This window comes from Rana temporaria, chromosome 11 (genome assembly GCF_905171775.1).
Source record: "Rana temporaria chromosome 11, aRanTem1.1, whole genome shotgun sequence".
NCBI classification, from domain to species: domain Eukaryota; kingdom Metazoa; phylum Chordata; class Amphibia; order Anura; family Ranidae; genus Rana; species Rana temporaria.
Window position 1 is genome coordinate 157532180 of NC_053499.1, and position 18018 is coordinate 157550197.

The 18018-nt window shown below is 48.0% G+C and overlaps 1 protein-coding gene across 1 annotated transcript in view; it reads left to right on the forward strand.

Annotated features, from left to right (window-relative positions):
• The window catches only part of SLC9A5 (solute carrier family 9 member A5), a 107564-nt gene that overhangs the window by 47550 nt on the left and 41996 nt on the right, over window positions 1–18018 (forward strand). Inside the window, exons 5-7 of the mRNA XM_040329522.1 lie at window positions 4147–4324; window positions 9207–9427; window positions 11023–11225. Coding sequence (XP_040185456.1) covers window positions 4147–4324; window positions 9207–9427; window positions 11023–11225 — 602 coding nt within the window. The remainder of the gene's footprint in view (window positions 1–4146; window positions 4325–9206; window positions 9428–11022; window positions 11226–18018) is intronic.

Consider the following 18018-nt stretch of genomic DNA (forward strand, 5'->3'; position numbering starts at 1 on the left):
CTATGACCATATCTTGTATAATTTCTGCAGTCTCAAACCAGCTCTTGTATCATGTCTGCAGTCTATGACCATTTCTTGTATCATGTCTGCAGTCTCTGACAATCTCCTGTATCATGTCTGCAGTCTCTGATCATCTCTTGTATCACGCCTGCAGTCTCTGACCATCTCCTGTAGAAAGTCAGCAGTCTCTGACCATCTCCTATGGTATGTCTGCAGTCTCTGACTGTCTCTTGTACCACGTCTGCAGTCTCTGACTATCTCTTGTATCATGTCTGCAGTCTCTGATCATCTCTTGTATCACGCCTGCAGTCTCTGACCATCTCCTGTAGAAAGTCAGCAGTCTCTGACCATATCCTATGGTATGTCTGCAGTCTCTGACTGTCTCTTGTATCATGTCTGCAGTCTCTGACTATCTCTTGTATCATGTCTGCAGTCTCTGATCATCTCTTGTATCACGCCTGCAGTCTCTGACTGTCTCTTGTATCATGTCTGCAGTCTCTGACTATCTCTTGTATCATGTCTGCAGTCTCTGATCATCTCTTGTATCACGCCTGCAGTCTCTGACCATCTCCTGTAGAAAGTCAGCAGTCTCTGACCATCTCGTATGGTATGTCTGCAGTCTCTGACTGTCTCTTGTATCATGTCTGCAGTCCCTGACCATCTCTTGTATCATGTCTGCAGTCTCTGACCATCTCTTGTATCATGTCTGCAGTCTCTGACTATCTCTTGTATCATGTCTGCAGTCTCTGATCATCTCTTGTATCACGCCTGCAGTCTCTGACCATCTCCTGTAGAAAGTCAGCAGTCTCTGACCATCTCCTATGGTATGTCTGCAGTCTCTGACTGTCTCTTGTAGCATGCCTGTAGTCTCTATCCTTCTCCCGCTGGCTGTTTGCACCGTCCTTGTCAGCTTTCTGGGGCATTCAATTCACATGATATTATTTGAGGCCCTTTGGTGATTGTCAGGGGCCACACATAAGTAAGTTGACCAGCACTGTCCTAGATCGTCTCTAACACAGAATGCTAAGCAGTCTCTCTATCTCTCTCTCTTTATCCAATCACTGCAACTGACAATTAAGGTTAATAAGAGACTGGCTGGTTGAATCTTCAGCGCGGTTGTCAATAAATAGTCTCATGGGTGCCGTTCAGGACTCTGATGAGGACATGTAAATCCAATGTTCCCATCTCATCCCTGTATTAAAACGCCAGTTATATTTATCCTGCTTCATCTTGCCCGCCGCGACAAACCCCCCGCGTCATTACCGAGACAAGGAAGAAGCCTGTGAGTCATTGCTAATGTAATATGAATGGCAGTGATTTCAGGGCATAATGAGGGGAATATAAACAGGAACACTCGGCTTGCCCTGTTCCTGTGCAGGGGAATGGAGGAGAGGAGGGTGATGACGCAGGCAGATATCGGTGGCGTTTCTTGTCTTCGGGGTGAATTAGCATAATAATAATAATAATAAGAGGTCTATGTATAAAACATTTGTTCTGCAAATGTAACAAATATCCGCACACTTAACGAAAATTGCTGTTTTCTCTAATATAGGTAGTTCTTATATCTTCAGCGCCACCTAGTGGCCATAATGTCTTTTTCCCCATAAAATATTTGAATGTCGGGAACTTGGTAGAAGTAGAAGATGCTAGGAGGCAGGGCCGCCATCAGGGGGGTACAGGCAGTACACCTGTACGGGGTCCAGAGGTCCCCAGGGCCCCCAGATGGCAACCCCCCTTTTTTTTATATAAAAAAAATATTTTTTTAAATATATTTTTATTTTATTTTTTATCAAAGGGACATTTTTTTTTAAGAGGTCCGGAGGTCCCCAGGGGCCCTGGATGGCAACCCCCCCTTTTTTATTTATTTTTTATAAAAAATATATATATTTTTAATATATTTTTATTTTATTTTTTATTAAAAGGGACAATTTTTTTTAGGGGTCCGGAGATCCCCAGGGCCCACGGATGACAACCCCCCTTTTTTCATATTTTTTTTATAAAAAAATATTTTTTATATATATATATATATATATATATATATATATATATATATATATATATATATATATATTATTATTATTAATAGGGCCCCGGATGGCAACCCCCCTTTTTTTTATAAAAAATAATATTTTTTTTATATTATTTTATTTCTTTTTATATATATATATATATATATATATATATATATACATTTATTAAAGGGCTCAGGGGTCCCCAGGGCCCCATGTGGCAAACCCCCCTTTTTTTTATAAATGTTTATTTTTATTTTTTTGTTTATATATATTGTTTTATTTATTTTATTAAAGGGCCCAGAGGTCCCCAGGGCCCCTTTTTTTATTTTTTATTTTTATAAATGTTTATTTCAATTTTTCATATATTTTTTTTTTATTTATTTTTTATTAAAGGGCCCAGAGGTTTCTTTTTTTTATTTGTATTAAAGGGCCCAGAGGTCCCCAGATGGCAACCCCCCCTTTTAAAAAAAAAAATATATAGTTTCCATATATTTTTCTTATTTCATTTTTTCATTTTATTAAAGGGCCCAGAGGTCCCCAGATGGCTACCCCCCTTTTTTTATATACATTTTTTTATTTATTTCTTCTTTTTTTCCCTAAAGCCTCCCCCCCCCCCCCGCTTATCAATTGGCAGCAGCCCCCCTGCTTCTCAACTTCAGGCGGTAGCACACCCCCCCCCCCCCCCCCGGTTCTCTGCTCCAGGGGACCCATGCCTGAAGCTGTGTAAGGGGCTCCATAACTGCTAGGAGGGCTCCCCTTGCGGCCGAGTGCAGAACACCACTGAAGGTGACACAGCCCACAGAAGCACGGGTGCTGGGAAGCTGGAACTGGAGACAGGAGTGCTTGGGTGGTCCAGGAAGCAGGAACCAGAGGGCAGACTAGATAGCAGAGTCAGGAGCCAAGCCAGGGGTCAACACAGGAGATCAGTCTAGAATCAAGAGTCAAGTTCAGGGAGCAAGATAAAGGAGTCCAGTAACCAGGCTGGGATCAGATGCAGAAAGCAGGCGGAGAGAAGTCAGGTGCAAGCCAAGGATCAAGCCGAAGGATCAGGTCAGGGCAAGCCGGGTCGGTACACAGATCAGGAACAGCAGATACACAGAACTCAGGAATGCAGGACAAGCTGAAGATACACCAGCGATGCGCCAGTGTCAGCAGCAGGTTTAAATAGGCCGGGCAACCATCACGCCGGGCGTGCGCCTAATCACGGCCCCCAGCGCGGCTGCCTAGTCCTGGCGCGCAGGAACAAAAATTGTTTCTGGACAGCCGCACTAGGAAAAAATTGTAGCCTTTATTAAAAGAAGGACAGCACTAAAAGAAGGACAGCATACTACAGGAGATGGTCAGAGACTGCAGACTTTCTACAGGAGATGGTCAGAGACTGCAGAATCTCTACAGGAGATGGCCAGAGACTGCAGAATCTCTACAGGAGATGGCCAGAGACTGCAGGCATACTACACGAGATGGTCAGAGACTGCAGGCATACTACAGGAGATGGTCAGAGACTGCAGACTTTCTACAGGAGATGGTTAGAGACTGCAATCCTACAGGAGATGGTTAGAGACTGCAGACTTTCTACAGGAGATGGTCAGAGACTGCAGACTTTCTACAGGAGATGGTCAGAGACTGCAGACAATTCTACAGGAGATGGTCAGAGACTGTAGACTTTCTACAGGAGATGGTCAGAGACTGTAGACAATTCTACAGGAGATGGCCAGAGACTGCAGACTTTCTACAGGAGATGGCCAGAGACTGCGGACTTTCTACAGGAGATGGCCAGAGACTGCAGAATCTCTACAGGAGATGGCCAGAGACTGCAGAATCTCTACAGGAGATGGCCAGAGACTGCAGGCATACTACAGGAGATGGTCAGAGACTGCAGACATACTATAGGAGATAAATGGTCAGAGACTGCAGACATACTATAGGAGATAAATGGTCAGAGACTGTAGAATTTCTAAAGAAGATGGTCAGAGATTTTATTTTATTAAATCATAAAAGATATTTTTTATTTATTTTTATTTTTAATGAATCTTGGAAAGTAACATAAAATGATTTAAGGTCCATAAAAATTCATGTATCAGCTGCTCCCCCATATATATATAATAACCTCAGCCGGCTATTGCTTCTCTTGCAGGCTCCTTCTTCGTGGTGAGTCTCGGAGGGACGGCGGTGGGTCTGGTGTTCGCTTTCCTGCTCGCCTTCATCACGCGGTTCACCAAGCGAGTGCGCATGATCGAGCCCCTCTTCATCTTCCTCCTCGTCTATCTCGCCCACCTCACAGCAGAAATGGTCTCGCTGTCTTCCATACTGGCGTAAGTACTCTTTACTCGTTAGACACTTCTTATGACGGTAAGAACATTGGATTTTTTGGGGGGGGCTGCGTCATTTTTTTATTTGGGTCCATGCCAGACCTGAAATGCCTGGTAGGGATTTTGGGGGAGACCCCTACGCTATTTTTATTTTTTGGGGGGGGGGGGGACAAAGAAAAATAACCTAACGTCTCAGCGTTTTGACACATTTTTGGGACCATTGTCATTTTCACAGCGAAAAGTGCTATAAAAATGCACTAATTACTGTGAAAATGGCAGTGAAGGGGTTAACCCCTAGGGGGCACTGTAGGGGTTAAGTGTGACCTCATGTGAGTTTCTTACTGTAGGGGGGCGTGGCTGGACGTGTGACGTCACTGATCGTCTTTCCCTATGACAGGGAACAGACGATCACTGACACTGCCACAGTGAAGAATGGGAAAGCTGTGTTTACACTCCCCGTTCTTCAGCTCCTGTGATCCGATCGCGGGACACCGGCGGCGATCGGGTCCCGCGGTCACGGACCTTCGGACCGGGTCGCGAGCGTGCCGGCGCGCTTGCGACCCACGGCTGGGTTATTAAAAGGGACGTACCTGTACGCCCTTGTGCCCAGCCGTGCCATTTTGTCGATGTATATCGTCGTGCGGCGGTCCTTAAGTGGTTATACGGCGATCAGTGCTATAAAACTGCACTGATTACTGTGTAAATGTGACTGGCAGGGAAGGGGGTTAACACAAGGGGGTGATCAAGGGGTTAAATATGTTCCCTGGGAGTGATTCTAGCTGTAGGGGGCAGGGACTCAGAAGGGGAGGAGACCGATCGGTGTTCCTCTGTACTGGGAACACACATCGGTCTCCTTTCCTCTGACACCTCATGGATCTGTGTCGGACCTGCCGTGATTGCGGGCAATCGTGGGTGCCCGGCGGACATCGCGGCCCTGGGTCCCGGGTGATGCGGCGTGCGTTGCGCGCGCGGCCCGATAAAATAATAATCGTACGATATTCGGATCGCGTGTGCGGCCCATTAGACTTGCATTTAGATGACAATTGTCTCCTCTTGCCTTGGTTGCCCACAATGTGTGTCCTCCAGAGATGATTCTAAAACATCTGTGACCATGAAAACAGGCTGAACATGGAGTGAAACAACAAGCGGTGACACAGACGGCGCCCACGTAGCGCACTCTGAAGCGCGCCGCACCTTGCCGCTGTGTTCTTACAGAGGATAGGAGTTGTCTATAGACTGTCGGCTCATTACAGAACCGCTGAGTCACAGGAGAGAAGTGCAAGGTGAAGAGGATCCTCATAGGGAACACAGAGCCTCTCACACACGGGTGACTCATACATGTGAGCCGCTTCACTGAGCCGAGTCACGATGCAACCCACGCAGCGATCGTCAACTGCCACTTCTCACTTCTTCCTGAGACATGGAAAGGCCACTTCGTTTGATCTTCAGGGTCAGACTGGGGGCTACAAATCAGCCTCGAATCGCAATCAGAGAGTCGCACATAGACCATGTATGTAGCCAGTGATCGCTATACTCGGTAAAGCTCGGGTCACACTCCTGCGACTTGTGATCTGACCTTTGAGACCCCCAAGTCGCATGACATATGACAGCTGTCTATTATTGGCACTTCTGAAGTCGCTCCAACGTTAGAAAAGGTTCCTGTGCTACTTCAAGGCGACTTCTATCCGAAAGACACATGGAAACGGCAGCCAGGCCCCGTGTAGAAGGAGCTCTAATGAGGCTTCCTGACATCTTGGAAATCTCACTGGCCCAGATTCAGAGAGCAATTGCGTCTGCGTAACCATAGTTACGCAGCGCAATTGCTTACTTGCCCCGGCGTAACGAGTTCTCCTGATTCAGAGAGCTTGTTACGCCGACTACAGCCTAAGATATGCGTGGCATAAGGCTCTTATGCCCTCATATCTTAGGCTGCATTCCTACGTTGGCCGCTAGGTGGCGTTCCCATTGTGGTCAGCGTATAGTATGCAAATTGCATACTAACGCCGATTCACAACGTTACGCGAGCCCTGCGTACGCAGTTTACGTCGTTTGCGTACGTCGGGTTTCGCGTAAGGCTGCACATGCTAAAAGCAGGGGCAGCCAATGCTAAGGATACCCGTCGTTCCCGCGTCGCAAGGTTTGAAATTTACGTAGTTTGCGTAAGTGAATCGTGAATGGCGCTGGACGCCATTCACGTTCACTTTGAAGCAAATGATGTCCTTGCGACGTCATTTACTGCAATGCACGTCGGGAAAGTTTCCCGACGGAGCATGCGCTCTACGCTCGGTGCGGGAGCGCGCCTAATTTAAATGATTCCCGCCCCCTACGGGATCATTTACATTAGGCGCCCTTACGCAGGGCATTTTTGAAGAGCATCCACGCAAATTACGTGGCTACTGCTTCATGAATGAAGCGTAGCGCAAATAATTTGCGTAGGCGCAGGGTAAAAAGGGTACACTGCGCCTCCGTAAGGAGCGCGCAGCTGTACCTGAATCTACCCCACTGACTGTTCCTATTTTTTGAACAGATGTCGGGTCTGCACTGGGAGAGTTACAGCAGGAGTATGACTGACTTCTATGAGAGACCAATCCAACCGCTGACAGAAACAGGCTTTTTTCAAATCTCACTGTGCCATTACATGCCTCCACTGTGCCATCACTTGCCCCCACTGTGCCATCACTTGCCCCCACTGTGCCATCACTTGCCCCCACTGTGCCATCACTCGCCCCCATTGTGCCTTCACTCGCCCCCACTGTGCCATCACTCGCCCCCACTGTGCCATCACTCGCCCCCACTGTGCCATCACTTTCCCCCACTGTGCCATCACTTGCCCCCACTGTGCCATCACTTGCCTCCACTGTGCCATCACTTGCCCCTCATTGTGCCATCACTTGCCCCCCACTGTGCCATCACTTGCCCCCCACTGTGCCATCACTTGCCCCCCACTGTGCCATCACTTGCCCCCACTGTGCCATCACTTGCCCCCACTGTGCCATCACTCGCCCCCACTGTGCCATCACTTGCCCCTTGCCCCCACTGTGCCATCACTTGCCCCCACTGTGCCATCACTCGCCCCCACTCTCCCCCACTGTGCCATCACTCTCCCCCACTGTGCCATCACTTGCCCCCATTGTGCCATCACTTGCCCCCATTGTGCCATCACTCGCCCCCACTGTGCCATCACTCGCCCCCACTGTGCCATCACTCGCCCCCACTGTGCGGGCCAAGACGATCTCCCTACCTTATTTTTTTGCAGGTTCTGTCTTCCAGGCTGCAGACTGTTCCGTGATAGGCGGAACACAAATTTTCCCAGCAGGGCCTCTGTTCAGTGTTCCGCCCATCACGGATGTCCTCTCGTCCGAGGATGAGAAGGCATCCGTGATAGGCGGAACACTGAACAGAGGCCCCGCTGGGAAAATTTGTGTTCTGCCTATCACGGAACAGTCTGAGGCCCTGTACACACAGGCTGTACACACCATCAGATCAAAATCCCCGGGGAAAACATCCGCGGTGACGTGGCCGCGACGATGACGCGGCGACGTGCGCGACCCTGGAAGGTAAATACTTCCACGAATGCGTCGAATCATTTTGACGCATGCGAGGGATGGGGATCGGACAGACTTATCCGGTGAGTCTGTACAGACGACCGGATAAGTCCGAAGGACAGGTTTCCAGCGGATAGATTTCTTAGCATGCTAAGAATTTTTTATCCGCTGGAAAACCGTCGGCTGGACAAATGTCCGCCTGAAAATGTCCGCTAGGCCCTACACACGACCGGATCTATCTGCTGGAACTGATCCGCGGATAAATCCCAGCGGACAGATCCGGTCGTGTGTACGGGGCCTGAGGAGGAGGCGCGGCTTTTAAATCATGGATGCCCGCAGCCTGACGGAGTCACGGAGACTGTCCTCGGCGTATAAGGCGACCCCCGACTTTGGATGCATTTTTTTGCTTCCAAAAAGTCGTCTTATACGCCGGAAAATACGATATATACATATAATAACATTGTAGTAAATGGTAGTAACTTTATAAAACGTCAGGCACATTGATCGATATTATCACATAATAGACAATTAAAAAATCATGATTGTTACAGCATAATACAAAGGCAAAATAGTAAGGGGCAGATCCACAAAAGAATTACGCCGGCGTAATTTTAAATTTCCTGCGTCGTATCTTTGTTTTGTATCCACAAAACAAGATACAACGGCATCTCGGGTCGATCCGACAGGCGTACGTCTTAGTACGCCATCGGATCTAAGCTGCAATTTTTCGGCGGCCGCTAGGTGGCGTTTCCGTCAAAATCCGCGTTGAGTATGCAAATTAGCTAGTTACGGCGATCCGCGAACGTACGTCTGCCCGGCGCATTTTTTTACGTCGTTTGCGTTCGGCTTTTTCCGGCGTATAGTTAAAGCTGCTGTTATGAGGTGTACTCAATGTTAAGTATGGCCATCCTTCCCACCTAGAAATTTGAAATTTTTACGTCGTTTGCGTAAGTCGTTCGCGAATAGGGATTTGCGTAGAATGACGTCACCGTCGGAAGCATTGGCTTGTTCCGCGCCATTACGCCGCCAAAGATACACTACGCCACCATAACTTACGGCGCGGATTCTTTGTGGATTCGAAAAAATATATAGATTTATATATAGATACGCTACGCCCGGCGCATAAATGCGCCGCTGTACGTGAATCTACCCCTAAGAATGATAAAATGATCCCATACAGTAAACATGATTGTAGCATCGGAATGGCTCGACGCGTTTCGTGGAAATCTCCACTCATCAGGAGCAGATGCTGATATATATCATGTCTAGATTTTTTCTGAATTTTATGAACCTGGTAAATATGCTGAGCGGTGGAATCATCTTTCACTTTCCTCCTGCAGGGTGACGTTCTGCGGCTTGTGCTGTAAGAAGTACGTAGAGGCCAACATCTCCAACAAGTCCCGGACCACCGTCAAATACACCATGAAGACCCTCGCCAGCAGCTCCGAGACCATCATCTTCATCTTCCTGGGCATTTCCGCCGTGGACACCTCCAAGTGGATCTGGGACTCGGCGCTGGTCCTGTCCACCCTCATCTTCATCTTTGTCTTCAGGGCAATCGGTTAGTCCGACTCTCAAACTATTTAACCCGTTCCCTACCGAGTCATAGTAATATGACGTCGGCAGGAACTGTCCGTCTTTCAGACTGGACATCATATGACGTCCTTTGCATTGCGGCCGCTAGGGGGCACGCGCACCCGCGGCAACGCTCGCAACCCGGTGCGCGTGCCCGGCGGCCGCGATGTCCGCCGGGCACCCGCGATTGCCGGCAATCACAACAGGAGTGTGGATCTGTGTGTGTGTAAACACACAGATCCACCTCCTGTCAGAGGTGAGGAGACCGATGTGTGTTCCCAGTACAGAGGAACACACATCGGTCTCCTCCCCCTGTGAGTCCCCCTCCCCCTACAGTTAGAACACACTTTAGGGAACATATTAACCCTTTCAGCGCCCCCTAGTGTTAACCCCTTCCCTGCCAGTCACATTTACACAGTAATCAGTGCATTTTTATAGCACTAATCGCTGTATAAATGTGAATGGTCCCAAAAATGTGTCCGATGTGTCCGCCTTAATGTCACGGTCACAATAAAAAATAAAAATAAAACGCAGATCGCCGCCATTACTAGTAAAAAAAATAAAAATGCCATAAATCTATCCCCCTATTTTGTAGGTGCTATAACTTTTGCGCAAACCAATCAATATACGCTTATTGCGATTTTTATTTTTTTACCAAAAATATGTAGAAGAATACGCATCGGTCTAAACTGAGGAAAAAAAATCATTTTCTTTTTTTTAAATGTATATTTATTAAATCAAAAAGTAAAAAATATTGGGGTAGATTCATGTAAGAGATACAACGGCGTATCTCCAGATACGCCGTCGTATCTCTGAGTGTACGGCATCGTATCTATGCGCCTGATTCATAGATTCAGTTACGCATAGATTTGACTAAGGTCCGACCGGCGTAAGTCTCTTACGCCGTCGTATCTTATTTGAAATTTTAGGCTGGCCGCTAGGTGGCGCTTCCGTATATTTACGCGTCGAATATGCAAATTAGGTAGATACGCCGATTCAGAAACGTACGTTTGCCCGGCGCATTTATTTACGTCGTTTACGTTAGGCTTTTTCGGGCGTAAAGTTACCTCTGCTATATGAGGCGTATCCTATGTTAACTATGGACGTCGTTCCCGCGTCGAATTTTGTAAATTTTACGCCGTTTGCGTAAGTCGTCCATGAATGGGGCTGTGCGTAATTTACGTTCACGTCGAAAGCATTGGCTTTTTTGCGGGTTCATTTCAAGCATGCGCACTGGGATTCTTTCACGAACGGCGCATCCGCCGTTCGTAAAAAACGTCAAATACGTGGGGTCACGCTACATTTTGATAAAACACGCCCACATCATCCACATTTGAATTAGACTGTTTCATAAAACTTCAACTGCTCATAATGGCGCTCACACATTGTTGGGGGAGGAGTTTACTGGGGGGGCTGTATTATCAACCCACAATTCTATGTCAGAACTAGGAGCACATGGCTGTGCCCTCTCCCAGTTCTAAGACTGCTGTGTCACTGACAGCTGCTGGTTAACACTGAAGATCGGAAAGCGATCACCTCAGAGACAAAAACTCTAATGACAGGTTTTGTTTTTTATTCCAGGTGTTATCCTGCAGACTTGCGTTTTAAATCACTTCAGACTCCTCCCACTGGACAAGATCGATCAGGTTGTGATGTCGTATGGCGGCCTGCGAGGGGCGGTGGCCTTCGCCCTTGTGGTCTTGTTGGACGGCAAGAAAGTCAAGGCCAAGGGATACTTTGTGGCCACGACGATAGTCGTGGTGTTTTTCACGGTGATGTTTCAGGTCAGTATACGAGATCCACCTTTTGTTTGTCTTGTTCTGTCTGTGATGGCTTAACTCTGCTGCTGCACGAGATGGAAAAAAAATAAAATTCTGCACCTTTGTGGACATTTTGCTGAGCAATAAATGGGCCCCCGGATTTTTTTTTTAAAACAATGGAGAAAAGAAAATGGGTTTCATTTAAATTACATTGCTGTAGGCCAGGGGGGTAGGCAACCTGGGGCCCTCCAGCTGTTGCAGAACTACAAGTCCCATCATGCTTCTGGGAGTAATTGTAACTGCCAGCCTTGCAAAGCCTCATGGGAAATGTAGTTCCACAACAGCTGGAGGGCCCCAGATTGCCTACCCCTGCTGCAGGCCATGGGTGGGCGGCTTTTATTGCAGAAGATACCGTATATTCTTGAGTATAAGCCAACCCGAATATAAGCCGAGGCACCTAATCTTACCACAAAAAACTGGGAAAACATATTGACTTGAGTATAAGCCTAGGGTGTCCATCTGCATGCCTCACTGTGCCTCACTGTGTCCATGTCCATGCCTCAATGTGTCCATGCCTCACTGTGTCCATGTCCATGCCTCACTGTGCCCATGCCTCACTGTGTCCATGTGCATGCCTCACTGTGTCCATGCCTCACTGTGTCCATGTCCATGCCTCAATGTGCCCATGCCTCACTGTGTCCATGTGCATGCCTCACTGTTTTCATGCCTCACTGTTTTCATGCCTCACTGTGCCCATGCCTCACTGTTTTCATGCCTCACTCTGTCCATGCCTCACTGTGCCCATGCATCACTGTGCCCATGCCTCACTGTGCCCATGCCTCACTGTGTCCATGTGCATGCTTTCATGCCTCACTGTGTCCATGTTTTCATGCCTCACTGTGCCCATGCCTCACTGTGCCCATGCCTCACTGTTTTCATGCCTCACTGTGCCCATGCCTCACTGTGCCCATGCCTCACTGTTTTCATGCCTCACTGTGCCCATGCCTCACTGTGCCCATGCCTCACTATGTTCATGCCTCACGGTGCCCATGCCTCACTGTGTCCATGAGTAGACTGACGTTTAGCATGCAAGTTATGGGAGGGTTGCCGGATTTAAAAAAACGGTGCTCCCCAGCCGTAGGTCTCCCAGACAACAAACTTTGCACACATGTAGAAAAGAAATGGGGCTACATGTGTGCCAAGTTCCGGGTCCATGGGACCTACGACCGGCCGGTACCGAATCCCCAAAATCACCGGAGAAATTACCATTTAACATGGGAGTCTATGGAAGGGGTGCTCTTTTTGAAAAATCAGTGCTCCCCGGCCGTAGGTCCCCCGGACAACAAACTTTGCGCACTTGTAGAGGAGAAATGGGGCTACATGTGTGCCAAGGTCCAGGTCCAGGCAACCTACGACCGGCCGGTACTGGATCCCCAAAATCACCCGAGAAATTACCGTTTACCATGGGAGTCTATGGAAGGGGTGCCCTTTTTGAAAAATCGGTGCTCCCCGGCCGTGGGTCCCCCGGATAACAAACTTTGCACACGTGTAGAGGAGAAATGGGGCTACATGTGTGCCAAGGTCCGGGTCCAGGCAACCTACGACCGGCCGGTACTGGATCCCCAAAGTCACCGGAGAAATTACCATTTAACATGGGCGTCTATGGAAGGGGTGCCCTTTTTGAAAAATCGGTGTCCCCCGGACAACAAACTTTGGGCACGTGTAGAGGAGAAATGGGGGTACATGTGTGTTTGGGGTCCAGGGGAGCTACGGCCGGCCGGTACCGGGTCCCCAAACTCCGGGAGATCACCCCCCCCCCCCTCCCACTCCCCCTGATGATACCTCTCTCCTTTACCTTCCTCCCTTTTTCTCTCTCTTACTCTGAATTTAATTTTATTTATTTTTTATTTTATTTATTTTTATTATATATATATATTTTTTTTTCTTTCCTGATAAAAATGTTATATAGACTTGAGCCGCTTTGGTTCTTTGTAATATTATGTTGATTGCATTTATCAGTATACTTTTTGTATGCTATATTTCTCTTGTATTTTACTTTGTTGTGGTATTTGAATGTACCTTTCTTTCTCTTTCAATAAAAACATATTAAACAAAAAAAAAACTCCGGGAGATCAGGCGCAAAAAGGTGACTCGAGTTATAAGCCGAGGGGGGCATTTTCAGCACAAAAAGATGTGCTGAAAAACTCGGCTTATACTCGAGTATATACGGTACATTGAAGTTCTGTTATAATAAAAAAAATTAAAATTAAAAAATAAACTGCCTGCTTGCCCCAAACGACAGTGGAACTTTAGTCCCGCTTTAACAAAAAGTCGTAATGGAAACTGTAATACAGGCAGAGCCTTATGAAAAGCAGCACTGTATCATTTAGTTGCATAGAAAAGCTCATCATTTTCCATAGCTGTAGTTTTCTAAAATTTCCACAAGATGGCGCACTCTGCATGCTTTTCTGATTGGTGAAGCTTCATTTCAAGCTCCTTCTTGGTTTGCATTGAAAGGTACGACAGGTCAGTCCATCGCCAAACACTGATAATCCAGCATTTGGTAGATGCTGTAGAGTTGAACCCGTCTGGCAGTTTATTCTGTCCTTCACCCTCCCCGTTCACACCGGGCCGATTTGAGCGAATCGGAGCCTATTGCCGACACTGTCCGAATCAGTGCGATGCCAACTTTGGGGTACCGCAGCGATTCCCAAAAGTAGTTCCTGCACTACTTTTGGCGACTTCGGGGGGCAACTTCAATAGACATGTGTGCATGAACCCACGCTAGACATGACATTTGCGCGGTCGTGCAACATTGTACCCAAACAACATTTTTATCATTTTGTTCCCACAAATGGAGCTTTTTTTGGTGGTATTTGATCACCTCTGGGATTTTTATTTTCTGCTAAACAAATAAAAAAAGACCGAAAATTTTGAAGAAAAAAAAAAAGTAATTTTTTTTTGGGTTTCTGTTACAAAACTTTGTAAATTAGTATGTTTGCTCCTTCACTGATAAGGTGGCACTGATGTGCACCGATGAGGTGGCACTTATGGGCACTGATGGGTGGCACTGATATGCAGCACTGATGGGTACACATAGGTGGCATTGATGGGTACACATAGGTGGCACTGATAGGTGGCACGGATGGGCACTGATAGGTGGCACAGATATGTAGCACTGATGGGCACACATAGGAGACACTGATGTGTGCCAAGATCCGGGTCCATGAGACCTACGACCGGCCGGTACCAAATCCCCAAAGTCACCGGAGAAATTACCATTTAACATGGGAGTCTATGGAAGGGGTGCCCTTTTTGAAAAATCGCTGCTCCCCGGCCGTAGGTCCCCCAGGTAACAAACTTTGCGCACTTGTAGAGGAAAAATGGGGCTACATGTGTGCCAAGGTCCGGGTCCAGGCAACCTACGACTGGCTGGTACTGGATCCCCAAAGTCACCCGAGAAATTACCGTTTACCATGGGAGTCTATGGAAGGTGTGCCCTTTTTGAAAAATCGGTGCTCCCCGGCCAACAAACTTTGCGCACGTGTAGAGGAGAAATGGAGCTATATGTGTGTTTGGGGTCCAGGGGAGCTACCGCCGGCCGGCACCGGGTCCCCAAACTCCGGGAGATCAGGCGCAAAAAGGTGAATCGAGTTATAAGCCGAGGGGGGCATTTTAAGCACAAGAAAATGTGCTGAAAAACTCGGCTTATACTTAACGGTACATTGAGGTTCTGTAATAAAAAAATAAATTAAAATTAAAAAATAAACTGCCTGCTTGCCCCAAACGACAGTGGAACTGTCCCGCTTTAACAAAAAGTCGTAATGGAGACTGTAATAAAGGCAGAGCCTTATGAAAAGCAGCACTGTATCATTTAGTTACGGGTGCCTGAGAGTTTTGTGTACCGGCCGGCACATTAGATTCAAGGCACCCGTCCACTGGGGGAACGTCAGGAGCTTCTTGGGTGACGACAGCGTGCCGCTCGCCCTACGTCCGTTTCGTAAAAAACGTAAGAACTCGTAAGAAACGAGATCCAACAGGACTGCATATCTGAAACTGCGAGATTGGGACCCATTATATGCTGTTTCTGATCCCCTTGTAATAAGGGATGGTGGGAATTTGGTAAGAGGCCAATCTATAAGTCTGGTGGAGGAGATATCACGTTTTCCTTTGGACACGTTTATAATCAATCTGTAATGTGGCACAGATGCACGGGTGTTTGACATACTACCTGCTATCTAATGGACTTTCTGCTGTTAATATTTTGGACTATTAACTCATTCATAGCCAAAGTTTATATTTAGCTAATGTCTTTTTGATCCAAGTGTTTTTCGTTTGTTTTTGGTTTTCATTTGTAAATCACCATCACTGGTGTGGGGATTTTGAGGTGGCTGCATGCTGCACCCTAGTGGCCAATATAGGTCGCTCCTGACTAAGGATGAGCTCCGGCGTGTTCGCATTGAACACGTGTGGAGCCCGCCAGGAAGTCGGCACCCGCGCTGCGCTAATCACAGCCAGGCATACATTTCCCGATGCTCGGGTGAAGAGATCGGGAAATGTCTGCCTGGCTGTGATTAGCGCAGCGCGGGTGCCGACTTCCTGGCGGGCTCCACACGTGTTCAATGCAAACACGCCGGAGCTCATCCTTACTCCTGACATGGCAGCCAGCCTTTCATTTATATCACTATAGATCACCCACTTGCATACGCTTGTGTCTGGCAAGAAGGGTGGTTGAGGTAGCGCGATTTATATTTTTCTTAGGCATTATTGTTTGCCACAGATTGGCATCCATTGTGGGCAGGCACTGATTTGCATCCCTGGTGTCCATGGGTGGCATACCTGGTTGTGACTAGTGGTGGGCATGCCTGATTTTCCTGGTGGCGTCCCTGGTGGTCCTTTGTGGGCATCCGTGGGGGGGCTGCGCTGATAATCAGCACAGACCCCCCTGTCAGAGGAGCAGCCGATCAGCTCTCCTCGCGTCTGACAGAAGGCTTTTCCTGTTTACACTGTGATCAGCCACGATTGGACACAGCTGATCACATGGTAAAGAGTCTCCGCCAGAGATCAGAGTTGCGGTGTGTCAGACTGACACGCCACAACAATATTTGCCGCAAAGCTTGCCCCCCCCCCCCCCGGGGGAGCGCAGCGGCTTGTTATCCTTACCACGTGATATGACTTCCGGTCAGGATAGCAAAACCACTTTGCAAACGTCATTTTGCTATATGGCAAGTGGTTAAACCATGCTCAATTGGTAAGGTGCCCAAAGTTTGCCAAGAAAATATCCCCCACAACATTACACCACCACCAGTCTGAACCGGTGATACGAGGCGGGATGGATCCATGCTTTCAGGCCCCGTACACACGACCGAGTTTCTCGGCAGAATTCAGCCTGAAACTCGGTCGGAGCCGTATTCTCCTGAGAAACCCGGCCGTGTGTACACTTTCGGCCGAGGAAACCGACGAGAATCTCGTCGGGCCAAATAGGGAACATGTTTTCTATTTCCTCGTTCCTCAATGGGAAAAGTTGGCCCGCCGAGATCCTCGGCGGCTTCACAAGAAACTCGACGTGCAAAACGATGTGTTTTGCTCGTCGAGTTTCTCGGCCGTGTGTACGAGGCCTCATGTTTACAGTTGCACAGTCGTGCCAGAAGCGGTGAGGTGTGTCAAGGTGTTGTCGGCACATTGTAACCGGGATTTTGTGTCATTTGGCGCAGCAAAGATTTCTTTGTGGCAGCTCGACCAGATTTTGTTCCTGCGCCATTGTTATGCGCTCCTTGAAACAACCACGCCGTCTTTTTCCAGTGCAGCCTGCATTTCTCCTGAGGTTACCTGCGGGTTTCCCTTTGTATCCTTCACAATTCTTCTGGCAGTTGTTGCTGCAATCTTTCTTGTTCTACCTGACCTTGGCTCGGTATCAAGAGATTCCTGAATTTTCCACTTCTTAAGCCCTGTACACACGATCGGATATCTGGTGGAATCTAATCCCATGGATTTTTTCATCAGTCTTGCCTACACACACCATCGGTTAAAAATCCGATCGTGTCCAACGCGGTGACGTAAAACACAACGACAAGCTGAGAAAAATGAGGTTCAATGCTTCCGAGCATGCGTCGACTTGATTCTGAGCATGCGTGGATTTTTGACCGATGGATTTCCCCACAGACGCCGGAGAGCCTCGGAAACAGCCAGAAAGGCCTGAGGACAGCTCGGCTGACCTCGGAAAGGCTTGGGAACGTATGTATTTCCGAGCATTTCCGATTGGCTACGTTCGGCTCCGCTCGGCTCTGGCGCCCACCTCAGGCCAAATGCGGTACTGCACACCGCTTTGGCCTGAATCCTGCTCGTTTTGCGAAACAACACTCGCAAACCGAGTTATGATTTTTCAAAACACAGCGCTCGTATTGCAAAACGCTTGTTAACCACGTTACCTGCAATCCGAGGTTCCATTTTGTTTTTTCACTTCAAAATAACATATGTGCAGTGTGCAGAGTAAATTGTTCATGTTTTTTTTTGTAGTCCGGCCCTCTAACGGTCTGAGGGACAGTGAACCGGCCCCCTGTTTAAAAAGTTTGGGGACCCCTGGCCTAAACTGATGGAGAAATTTTGTTTTTAAAAAAAAAAAAAATGGAATATTTATTATAAGTACCGTATTTATCGGGGTATAGCGCGCACCCCTAAAGTTGCCCCCATTCCTGTGGAATCCGGCGTCCTCCCCGCTCGTTTCCCGCGCCGAGTTTTGAACACTGCTCCAGCATATACCGAGCGCAGTACACTCGGGCAGGCTCGGCAACTGTCGCGCTCACGTCCTGTACGTCAA